Source organism: Perissodus microlepis, chromosome 7 (assembly GCF_051167445.1).
Source record: "Perissodus microlepis isolate ML-2025 ecotype Zambia chromosome 7, ASM5116744v1, whole genome shotgun sequence".
NCBI lineage: Eukaryota > Metazoa > Chordata > Actinopteri > Cichliformes > Cichlidae > Perissodus > Perissodus microlepis.
Window position 1 is genome coordinate 64,336,919 of NC_140467.1, and position 11,994 is coordinate 64,348,912.

The following is an 11,994-nucleotide window of genomic DNA, read 5'->3' on the forward strand; positions in this document are numbered from 1 at the left end:
GTTGACCTCTGACTAAGGCTGGGCGATATGGCCTAAAATCCATATCGTGATATAATTTGAAGCACGTGCGGTAACGATATATATCGCGATATATTCTTTTCTTCTGTATAACGTATTTTCCACACTTAAAATCGTTTAATTTTCTCAAAAATCGAGAGTGTGCCTTATGTATGAATTCTGGTTGTGCTTACTGACCTCGAACCGATTTTGGCTGCAGAAATCTGTTAAAAAATGTTTTAGTACAGCTTTGGTAAGCCGCACTGCTTGATGGATTGTCAGAGCATTACGGCTGCCGTAGTGAGGAGCTTCGCGGAGTAATCTGGGTCCTAAACTCCGTCAGCTTCAGGTCCCAAAGTCAAACGAACACAGAGTTAAAAACGGTCTAAATTCTTTCATCTTTAATTAAATCATCAACGTTGCTGCTTTATCAGGTGTAACAATTAAGTTTAACATCCATGAAAACAGAATTTATTAAATTTAACGGAGTTAGAAGTTAACAGGAAGTTGGCTCGCTAGTTTCCACCTAAACATTTCATAGCATGTTCTGACTGAGAGATTTTTGAAACTAATTCAAACGTACAGCTCTGCTATCACTTCCAACATAAATGAAGACAGAAAACTAAACAGCAGTGACGTTTGCAGGATAACTGAAGTTGGACTACCTGGTATATAATGTTGTGCTACGTGATCGCTAGCGACACAGCTATGTTAGCATAACATTAGCACAGTGAAGCTGGAGGATGAACGCCAACTTTTTCCCACTCATTAAAAGTTGACGTGAGGGATTCTGGTGGTCAGGGACAAATGCAATCGCATAGCAGGATGCTGTACACGGGCCAAACTTCAGTCAGGAGAACAACTGAGATTATTCATCCACAATACGAGGTTAGTGATTAATATACTGCAACAACATGGGAACAGAGCAGCTGCGAGAGAATTCAACATTAATGAATCAATGTTACGGAAGTGGAGGAAGCGCAGTTTTTGGCCTTCCCCATATTTCAAAAGTGCTTCATCTCTTTGCTGTGACTGTCGGCATAATTTGCAGATGATAATAGTTGTAGCCGCTGCGATGCTTTCGACCAAAACAGGCGCAGCTTGATGACATCATCAACATGTGCTATCGCGATAGAGCAATATAGTCAAAATCTCTATCGTTGGCCAAATTTATATCGTTTCTATCGCCCACCCCTACCGCTGACCTTTACTGAGATTCAAACTCGCCTATGGTACCAATTTCTAAATCCTTCTCAGGTTATCAGACTCACACCCCAGCAGCCTTTTACAGTGAAACATGAAGTAAGGCTTGGTGAGTTTTCATGTATGTGGAGGAAAAATTCCCTTAAAAAAAATCTGATTTCACACAAACTCTTGAACTTGTCTGACATCATCATCGTTTACATGCTGCCCGCTGATCTGACATCAGTTTTTATATTTGTCGTCTGTAAAAACAAACCTGATCTCTGCTCTGATCTGGATTTTGTGCAGCTTTCTATCAAATAAATCTGAGGCCCCTCTCACCCTGATGGACGTCTCTCCTCCGTGCGGCTGCTGCAGGCGGAAGACTTGCGCCACCATGTGGTCAGTGGTGGGATGCAGCAGGATCCTGCGGGAGGCCAGGCCCACCATCACGTAACAGCCCATCGGAGACAAGCTGACGGAGATGGCGTTTGGACCTGAGGGAGAAAACACCGCTGTCATCGTCACCATCCTACAAACCTGGACGTGTGACAGAGAGAGCCGCCGTCACTGTGAGGACGTACCGAATCGCTTGGTGTACAGCATCTCTCCCAGGTTGTGGGGGGCGAGCGAGTAGATGGCCAGGATGCCCTCGTCTGGGAAACCGCGCTGGCTGCTGGGAATGAAAACCGCCAGCAGCTGCCCGTCCGCAGAGATGTCACAGCTGGCGTCGTTGTAGATTTTACAGTTTGGCACCAGAACGTTGACTGAGGCTGTGGGGGGGGCAGAGAGAGGGAGTCTGTGAGGCGTTCAGACAAACAGACTCAGAGCGGCCTGTTTGTTAAACCCCGTCAGAGTGGGTGACCTTTAACCCCTCCAAACCGGGCTGAGCAGGAACTGTGAAACGATGTCGTGACTGAACAGAAACTTAAAGTTGAACTAAAGCAGAGGACTCAAACCCTCGGCCTCGCGCTGCCGTACCATTGCTGATCTCAGGAAGGTCAAACTTGGTGAAGTCCCACCACTGCAGGCGGTACGTGGTGTTGGCGATGTTGCTGGCGACCGCAGACTGACCGTCCCCGATCGACGCCCCTGTGGAGGACAGGAAACGGCGTCACTGGGCACGCTCGGTAACCCACATCTCCATTTGAAGAAAAAACAACAACTTTGTGGTCACCGTGTCCTGACGGAGGTTGGATATGAGCCGCCTTCTTTTTAAATAAAGGTGTGTGTGTGTGCGCATACCTGCGAGCACCCTGTTGACAGAGGAGTGTGTGGCGAGCCCGGGCTGCCCTCGCTCGTGGAAGATCCCGGCATAGGGCAGGTACTCGGGCAGGAGGAATCGGCTGCAGGATGACAAACAGGAATGAGATGAGAACCAAAGCGGCGAGCGCGAGTTTACCAGGTTCAGCGGCGGGTTCGGAGCCAACTCACCGAGGGACGAAGCGGCCCAGCGAGGGCGCAGACATCCTGGCGTTTCGAGGCGTCCGGTGTCGCGTTCTGTCACTGTTATCGCTGCAGAAACAAAGAGAAGGACTGAACAACAACCGCGACTCAACCAGCATTCGGGCGCATCAAAACTCGTTACTGCGGTGATGTCATTCATCGCTGCAATCACATGATCTGAGCCCGCCGGGCATCGCCAGTTTCCCGTCTTCGCGGGTCTGTCGGATTGGTTTTGATTAAATAAGAGGGCAGCTGAGAGACGCATAGACGCGCTGCACGCAAACATATCTACAGCGCGGTGAAAAGAGCCCCGCCCACCACAGGAGAGGCTGGGACGGAAAAACACGAGGACTCGAGTCGACAACATCAGGGCTGCACGCTGCGTTTCTACAGGACAGCTCAGAGCCAAAATACGACGGCGGGGCACAAACGCCGTCTGTGGACCCGCCTACCTGACGGCAGGTAAAATAGTGACGATAATTTACGAGCTCACGTCTGATTTCAGCGATTTTAAACATCTGAGGCAAATTCCTGAACGGACTCCAGAACAGCGTTTTGTCCCGATTCATTTTCTAATCTTCGATGATGGATCGCCGTTACACAGTTTTAACCACTCCTCCTAATGCACGCTCAATAATCCACCAGAGCCAAGGGCCAGGGCCCGTGGCCACGCCTTAATGATGAGGATATCAGCTAACCTAACGAGCTGCTGCGCTGACAGGATAAGACCGGCTCAGGTCACAGTGTGCTGTGTGAACCATGAGAGGAAGGCGACTGAAACTTACTCGAGATCCTCAAAGTCCACGTCGCCACTGTCCATGGAGCCGGGCGGGTTGCTGGCCGGGCTGTCCGACGAGGAGGACGACATGGCCCGCAGCCGGTTCTGCTGGTACCGGAGCGAGCGCTGGCGAATGCTGTCGCGCCTCGACAGATACTGGATCATCCTCTGAGCGTAGTAAGCTGCTGGAGAAAGCCTGCACAGCAGAGGGCAAAAACTCTTTATCAGCAAGTGTCTGCAGAAACCTCTCGAACTCTGACCTCGACAGAGGCAAACCCAGCGACCTCGGCTTTGTCCACCATTTACCCAGAAACACAAGCGTGTGCAGCAGCTCACATTTAACCCCTGCTGCAGCGTTCAGGTCTTATTCCACTGGTGGGCGTTCACATTTTTAAGAACTAGTGTCAGCAGCTTTTTCTACATTTAGATCTGTGTGATGTCACAGAGAGCAGACACCTCTAATGTGGTCCAGTGCGAGATAAAGGAGGATTATTCTGAACTGCGACTCATGCCAAGCTGGCCTGGGAGAGTTAAATCAAAGCCCATATTGAACCTAGACTCGAGGTACACGGCGGTGCTTCTGTACCTGGCTGGGTCGGGGTAGATGGGGTGGTCTCTGGAGCCGGACATGTCGTAGCGAGACAGTGACAGGAGAGACGATTCCAGCAGCCGCCTGGGCGAGAAACAGAGGCACACAGAGCGCGCTCAGTGTTCGAGACACAGATGGTAGCTGATTATAAGCACTGCTTTCATGCTCAGCTGACTGTGTGATATCAAGCAGACAACAGACTCCAAAGTCACCCTCACAGTGCTGCCTTAAACCTGCATTCCTCCTAAAGCCCAGCAGGGGGCTGAGCTCAGCTCAGCAAACACTCTCCTGGTGAGTTCACGAGTAAAACAAGAGGCTCGTTTAGGAGCTACGGTCCGATGGAAGGACCAGAATCTGACCTCATAAAGCTGCGATGGTGAAAAGAAAAGGTGACGTACCTCCTGAGGGAGTCCTCGTCTGGGGGGTCGACGGGCATTTCTTGGCTTAAGGCCTCCGGTGGCTCCGCCGGCCGGCCTGACGCAGCCTGCCGGTACACCCTCTCCCACTGCGCCGTGTCCTGGTTGTACACCAGGCCCACCGTCTGCTCCCCGGGCTGGGTAGAGGACGGGGCAATGGGGAAGGCCACTCCTGTTCCTCCCACTGTTGCTGCTGGGGGAGGCGGCTGCTCGCTGGACTCAGGAGGCGCCCTCCTCTCCTGTGTTTGGACTTCTAGCATCCTTCTGGCCTCATCGGGCTGCCAGTGAGAGGAAGGAGAGGGAAAAGAAGCAGAGGAGGAAGAGGGAGGCTCCAGCATGGAGGTGGAGGCGGAGGAGGTCTTGCGCTCCCAGCGCTGGGAGTCGTGGTTGAAGGTGAGCAGGTTGTGGCAGGCCCGGCAGCGGTTCAGGTGACCTCGGGAGGCGGGGGGAGGGACGTTGTTCTCCAGGCTGTGGGAGCTGGGGGGCGGGGGGAGGGGAGGCTGGTAGTGGATGATGGTGGGGGTGGAGGAGGATGAGGAAGGCCCGGGCCGGTCCGGGTCCATGTTGTTGTTGAGCAGTTCCTGACTCTGCTCCTGGCCTCCGTCGGCCATGGCGCCGCCCAGCGCCGGCTCCATGTCGATGGGGCCGATCTCCAGGAAGTAGCGGCTCAGGTTGCACTGCAGCACGTTGCGGAAGGAGGCCGTGTTACCACGGGCACTGTCCCAGAACGGGTGATGCCCGCTGCTCGTGCTGGCGGTATCCCGGGCTCCGGGCTCTCCCTGCTGGGGGAAACCCCGCCCCTCGGTGGCGGAGGTGTAGACGGGGGAGTGAGAGGAGCCCTCCTGCTGGCGGAGCACAGACAGAAGGCTGATGGAGGAGGAGGCGGAGGTTCTGGGAGGCAGCATGCCAGGATTTATCCCCCCCTCCCTCACACTCAGCAGGTTGCGAGTCCAGTCGGGTGCCGGTCTGGGCGTGGAGTGCGGCTCGTGGCCGCCCGGAGGGGCGGGGTTAAGAGAAGCGCCGGCGCTGTAGTAGACGGAGGTAAAGGCGGAGGTTCGCTCCGAGGGCTGTCTGGGCTCAGTACGAGCTGAGGAGAAGGTGGAGGCCGGGGGAGGCTGGAGTGAGTCCGATGATGCCCGTGGATCGGGCGGAGGCACAGAGGCTCCGTCTGGCTGGGGCGCCGTTCGACTGATGGAGCAGCGACTGCACATGCACACCATGCCCAGGTGCTGGGTGCAGCCGGGCAGGGGCGGACCGCGCTCCGAGCTGGGGTACTGGGCCAAAGGGATGCTGGGAGACTCGGCCATGTTACTTCCATTTTCCCCGAGAGGCCGCGGCTGCTCGCCTCCGGCCTGAGCCCCAGGGGAGCGGGACGACAGGATGTGGAGGAAGTTGTGGAGGATGGGCGTGCGGCGAACCGGCTGGGAAGGCAGGAAGGAGCGCTGACGGAAGTGAGGCATCTCAACGCTGTCCATGGGAACCTCCGAGTCCTCCTCGCCCTAAAGGAGGCAAAGAAGAAGAAAACACCTGATCACTGAAGGCAGGTTAAACGGCAGAGACAAGACGACCTCTTCTACTTGTCACCCAAAACCTGCTATGGTGATGTCATCCTCAGCAAACGCATCTGCAGTCACCTCCCAGAAAAATCAACCAATCATAACACAGAGACAGGAAAACTGTAATGACCAAACCGAGGATCCACACAGGAGCGAGGGGGCAGGTCCACCTGACTCGGTGCTAGCGCTGCCTCAGTTTGCTCTCTGAGCGAGACCTCTCAGAGCTCGGCACGCCCTCAGGTCCATGACATAATACAGCGTGATGCTTTTTTACATGCATTACTCGCTCTCTTGGTGAGGTGTGCAGCTGAGGTTGTAGGTGAACCGTGGCTGTCATCCTCTGAAACATGACGCTACCTCGCTAAGAAATGGCTTCAGATCATCTTCGTACCTGCTGATTGGATGGATTCACGATCGCCGTGAGCAGGTTGTGACCGAGAGGGTCGAAGCGCACCAACCTGAAACAGACACAGAGAAGAAGTCGATGAAAACACCTGGCTCCAGCGATATGTTAATAAAAACGTAACAGCAGCACGCTCTGTTATTACTGTCACGTCATGCACACGCTCAGACTCGACCTCTGACCGGCGGCCGTGTTTAACCCACCGCACTCTCTCCGTGTCGCTGCCCGTTTTCACCACGGCGAAGGGCTCGGGGCGGCTCCAGTCCCAGAAGTGGAGCTCATTGTTGGTGGCGATCAGGAGCAGCTGAGCAGTTGGGTGGAAGGCCAGGGAGGCGATGGCGACGTTGCTCTCAGTAAACCAGCTCTCACTCCCGCCCTGCAGAACACAGTTACTCAGTTACCGTCTGATGTAGAGCAGCGCGATATGACCAAAAATATTTATCACCATATACATTTGAAAATCTGCGATAACGATATAATTGACACGAGACAAAATACTTTACAACTCCACAACTTTATTAGTGCAAAAAAAAACAAAAAACCCATCAATGTATTTTCACTTAAACAAGCAGCTGTTTTTTTTATGTGCATTAAAGTTAAATAAAGATTTAACAGTGCAAATGCAAATTCCTCGCTGACAGTTTAACCAAAAGGCGTTTCCAGTGGAAACTGGCCGACATATCCTCAGCATAACCATGTATAACATCCACAAAACTTCAAGTTCCATCAAGCGGTGCAGGTTCATAGCTTAGCAAAGTCGTACTGAAACATCTGACAGATTTTCGAGCGCCGTGTACATAAAATCGTTTCGAGGTCAGTAAACACAACCAGAGTTCATACATAAGGCTCACGGGATTATAAGGGGCTCTGTCGACTTTCAGAAAAATCAAAGGATTGATTTTAAGTGTGCCGTATTTTCCAAACAACACGGTAATAACGACGGCCCGCTAGCATGCGCTACCAAAAATAGTGCTTTGTTGTGTATCTGACGGATGAAAGCTAAACCAGTTCCACACCAGTGAAGTTGCAGCATTTTTACAAACCAGTTCAGGTTCATCGTTTCATTCAACGATCCGCTTTCGCTCTTCTCGTTCTGCGTCGCCGCCATGTGCGTATGTAAACAAAGGCACTGCGCATGTGCGTTTTACCCATATTCTAACGCCATATTTCACTTTCCTATCGTTGCCCAACATTACACCGGTAGTACCGTGACATGATATAGCCCAGCCCGAGTCTGATGTCCCGCTGCACGCTCAGACGGGAGCGAGAACACTCGAGTGCAGCTCGACAGAAACACCGACTTCATGTCCTCATCAACAGGCTGACATGAAAGCATTTAGCACCCTGCCCGACTGCTGCACTGCCGTACAATGTTGGGGGGGGGGGTACTCACATGCAGGTCCCAGATCCGGACTTCGCCATCAAGGCACCCAGAGGCCACCAGGCCAGGAATTGTGGGGTGAAAGGTCACACACCAGGGGGTTCTACGGTGGCCCACTAAGGAATGTAGGCACTTTCCAGTCTTCACCTCTGTTATGTAAATGTTGTGGTTGACGTGGGTCGAAGCCATGAGGGTCCTGCAGACACAACGTTTCCTCTCAAAAGCCCAGCTGAGACTCTTTACTCCAGTATCCAGCACCTCAAACTCAACTATATACACTTTAGCTCATTTCTGTCATTTTGGTAAAGTATCCTGATTAAATACCACTACATCGATAATACTCTGGTAAAAAGATCCAGTGCTGATGGAGTCTCCGCCTCCACCTGTGCTCTGACTTGACTCACCTGTCAGGGCTGAAGGCCAGCAGGAAAGTTGAGCGAGGGCTGTCCGGCAGCTCCACCTTCTGTTGGAGACACAAACATTCACACTCAGTGGGAAGCGCTCATAAGCACACACTCAAACACTTCAGCAACGCCGCCTGCTACGAACAATCCGACCGCTCCCCAACAACGCCCTCCTGAGCCCTGCGGGCTGGAACTGGACGATTTAGTTTTCAGTTCCTCCCCACAACGCTCTGACCCCCACAGCTCTCACTTCTCTATTGTGCAGCAGAAGCGCCTCAGACGGGCGTATTTGTCCCACTGTGGCCAAAGCTGGTAGGCAGGCGTATCCTGGTGTTACACGGCCTCAATCACATACATCCCAGCAGCTGCTGGGAAAACTCAAGGAAAAACAAAGTACAACAAAAACCGTTGATAAAAACTGATTCGGACACATTTTTAACGATGATTCTTATCTGAAAAGCACGGATGAGTGTGTCACCGCACAAACAGGAGGAAGGCACAGAGTCATCAGAAAGCCTGAGCAATAAAAGCTAAATTATTAGCATGTCATTTGGGAGTAGGCTGTAGGGGGCGCTGTCTGAAAACGGTTTGGTTCTTAGAGGAAAGAAGAAGCTGAAACTTGCCTGACTCTGCCATTTCATCCAGCGGACTTTCTCCTCCACCAGGAGCTGCAGGAGGCGCTGCGAGCCAAAGATCTGCGAGCCGCGCTCCCGGCTGGACAGGATCCGGACCGAGTTCCTCTGACGAGACGCCATGATGCTACCGGTGTCCTCGGCTGATTGGCTGCTCACTCCCGCTGCTGCCAATCCGACGCCATGCAGAGTCTGGGCTGAGAAAAACAACCTGAAATAAATCGAGCTGAAAGAAACGGTTACTATGACGCTGCGGCGCGAAGTCGAGGCCAGGAGAGCGAGGGGGCGGGCTTTGGGCAGGAATGTCTGAACCATGAATTTCTGATTTTGTGTCAGAATGAAAATGTTCATCAGCTGCTGTGTTAGTCTGAAGTCAGCTGGACTCATTCATCAGTGATGGTTTTCATTTCCACACTTTTTCCATCAAATTCACCAAAATTATGATAACAAATTTTTAATAATTTGGCCTTAAAGGTTTATTTACTCAAAAACAAAACAGGAGTGAGCCAATCACACACAAACCCAGATTTATCAGCTGACTGATCTCAATCCATCACTCGGCGTATTAAAACTATATTAAACTGATAAGAAGAGCAGCGATGATGGCTGAAGGTCGCACCATTAAATGGCCTTCATCAGCCGAGCTTCAGTAAAGATCAGTTTACTGTCAGAACACATCAGAATCGTCTCTCAGCAGCTGGGAAGGTTTCACTGGTTTCACTGGTCGCCTGCAGCTGGAACAGATGCTGCTAACACATTTACTGACGACGCTGAAGCTGAGCTTCCATTTAAAACTACTTAGACCCAAATGGCGCGCGTGCAGCTGCAGGACGAGGGAGGTCACACAGCGCCGTCAGCGTCACCAACCGGTGGAGATCATTTAAATCTAACCATGTGTGATTTTCAGCACAGTAAGAAAACACTCGGGTCAGGACTGCTCAAACCTCGTATTTCATGACGTCACACGCTCCACAGCGCCACCTACAAAATTATGATGTAAAGTCTTAGACTACACTACTGAAAAGAGGAACGTGCCGAGCCCTGACCCGGACAGGAAGCTGGAGACATCCTGCAGAGACTTTTGCTGCTTCCACACCCCCACCTTTGAACCTTTCCTTTCACTGTTGCTGCTATCCTTCTGTCACACATCTCCACCCACACTCTCTTTGGATGGTCGACCAAACTTAAACCCTCATTACCTCGGCTCCTTCCACCACCTTCAGAGCATACCTCCACCTGCTCCTCCTGTCAGCCTGTCCAGCACCACTGCAAACAGGAAGAAGCTCAGAGCAGATCCCTGACGTAATCCCACCCCCACCTTCAACACATCTGTCTCTCCGAGCGCACACCTCACCACTGCCTCTGTCCTCACACATGCCCCGCACTGCCCTCAGATGCGTCCTCGTGCAGCACCACAGTGACCTTCTCTAAACTTTCCATCAACACTCAAAGCAAACATCACGTCTGTAGAGCATGAAGCCACACTGCTGCTCACTGATCATCAGCTCTCTTCTTGCCCAGCTTCAACATCTCTTTCTCACATCTTCATCCCTCTGCAGTTACTACAGCTCAGCCTGTTCTTCAGGACCAGCACACTTCTTGTATGTTAAACAGCCTGCCCTCTCTCCTGGATATCTCCACACCTGCACAGGTATGTCATTAGGACCAACCACCTTTCCCCTCCTCCTCAACTAGTCCTCTGCACTTCCTGGTTCACTAACTAGCTTTCATCCATTCCATTCCAAGTACCACTTCCATCGTTGCTGTACAGTCTTTTCAGTCATTAGTAGTCTGCATCTCTGTCCTTAATTACTCCAACCTGCTGCGCATCCTTTCCATCTCCATCCTCTGTGCCCAGCCAATCAATACCAGTCCGTCTCTCCATCCTCGGTGTCTAGCCTCTCATACAGTTCACTGTAAGTCTTTCCTAGCCTCCCAGTACCCCGTCTTTTTTCATCCCATTTTTATTTTTATGTACCAGCCACTTGATCTAAATATTATCCTGTTACCACAGATACTGCTGGCGCAGTAATTATCACAGTATTTGTACTCTGAGACACACAACACTTCACAGTTTCAGTTCTGAGGGAGTCTGTCTCTGTGTGTCACTGTGCTCCTCTCATGAAGAGTAATGTGCAGACTGATACCAGCTGTGCTCAGTCTCTACAAACATCTGCTTTGGAACAAACAGCTGTTTTTGTTTTTTACATGAGCTTAGTCAGGCTGTTTGTTTCGTCTGTACAGGGTCTCGAGACCCACAGACCCGGTGATTTAACGTCATCACTTTGCAATTTGTCAGGTGAGGCTGTTCTGGTTCCTCAGGTGACCCTAACCCAGAGCTGAGGCGCGTGAACCTGAAATAAAGAGGTTCGGAGGCAGAAACGTCATCACCGTGAACACACCTGTCACAGTCCGAGTCAAATGATAAAAATACAGAAATGTTTCAGCTTCACACAGCTGGCTGTGAGCCTGAGGGCCTCCAGCCGGCACAAAGCCTCACACCCCCGCTCTGCTCACGGAACCAGAGCCGCGGTGAAGCGAGCAGAACCTAAGAGTGGACCTCAGCTGATCGGAACCGTCCGAGGAGCCCCTCAGCGCCTACATGTAGCTCCCAGGCAGCGTCGTGCCGAACCGAGCCCACAGATCCAACACTTTAACCCGCCCGGAGTCCATTCAGAGAGCAAACAGGGCGTGAATGAGAAGCTGCTGCTGTGAGCCGGGCCTACCTTCCTTTATGGATCCATTGCGGCGCTAAGAGCTACTGAACAGCTAGCTCTGCTAGCTCGGCCAAAACGGGAACCGTGACCAACGAGCGCCGGTACGCTAAGATCCTCCGCTTTATCCCGATCTTCTACCGAGCACCGACCGCTGGCCTCAACGGGCAGCGCTCGTATTACAAGACGGGGGCGAACAGAGAAGCTTTTCTAAGGCATTGGTCCGATTTTAAAGAGGCTGCCCGACGTCAAACTGCTACTGCGTAACCTGCTAGCTGTTCGCTAGCCACATACCCAGACCTACCAACAGACCCCAGATACAAAATCGTCGATCACGAAAGAGTCTGCTCACCTGCGCCAGGGGTTTAGCGCTGCCCGGAAACGAAGCCATCAAAGAAACTGTTTTCAAGAAAGGCGGTTTCACGCTTTATTGTGAGGGTAATTCAAGCACTGGAGTCCCATCATTTATTGTTGGGCAGCAGGAAGCAGCTCTGAC

General features: G+C 52.0%; 1 protein-coding gene across 2 annotated transcripts in view; it reads right to left on the reverse strand.

Annotated features, from left to right (window-relative positions):
• The window catches only part of ambra1b (autophagy/beclin-1 regulator 1b), a 19,126-nt gene extending 7,170 nt beyond the window's left edge, over positions 1-11,956 (reverse strand). The window contains exons 1-14 of one of the 2 annotated variants that reach the window (XM_084936671.1): positions 11,511-11,956; positions 8,776-8,976; positions 8,153-8,211; positions 7,761-7,944; positions 6,571-6,743; positions 6,356-6,422; positions 4,391-5,907; positions 3,990-4,076; positions 3,411-3,599; positions 2,614-2,694; positions 2,425-2,525; positions 2,161-2,271; positions 1,764-1,952; positions 1,522-1,676 (exon numbers count right to left, since the gene is read on the reverse strand). In XM_084936671.1, the coding sequence (XP_084792797.1) occupies positions 1,522-1,676; positions 1,764-1,952; positions 2,161-2,271; positions 2,425-2,525; positions 2,614-2,694; positions 3,411-3,599; positions 3,990-4,076; positions 4,391-5,907; positions 6,356-6,422; positions 6,571-6,743; positions 7,761-7,944; positions 8,153-8,211; positions 8,776-8,907 (3,045 nt within the window). In that variant the 5' untranslated portion in view covers positions 8,908-8,976; positions 11,511-11,956. Of the gene's footprint in view, positions 1-1,521; positions 1,677-1,763; positions 1,953-2,160; positions 2,272-2,424; positions 2,526-2,613; positions 2,695-3,410; positions 3,600-3,989; positions 4,077-4,390; positions 5,908-6,355; positions 6,423-6,570; positions 6,744-7,760; positions 7,945-8,152; positions 8,212-8,775; positions 8,982-11,510 lie in introns of both variants that reach the window. The other variant, XM_084936670.1, reaches the window with a different exon arrangement.
• Between the last annotated feature and the right edge of the window lie 38 nt (positions 11,957-11,994).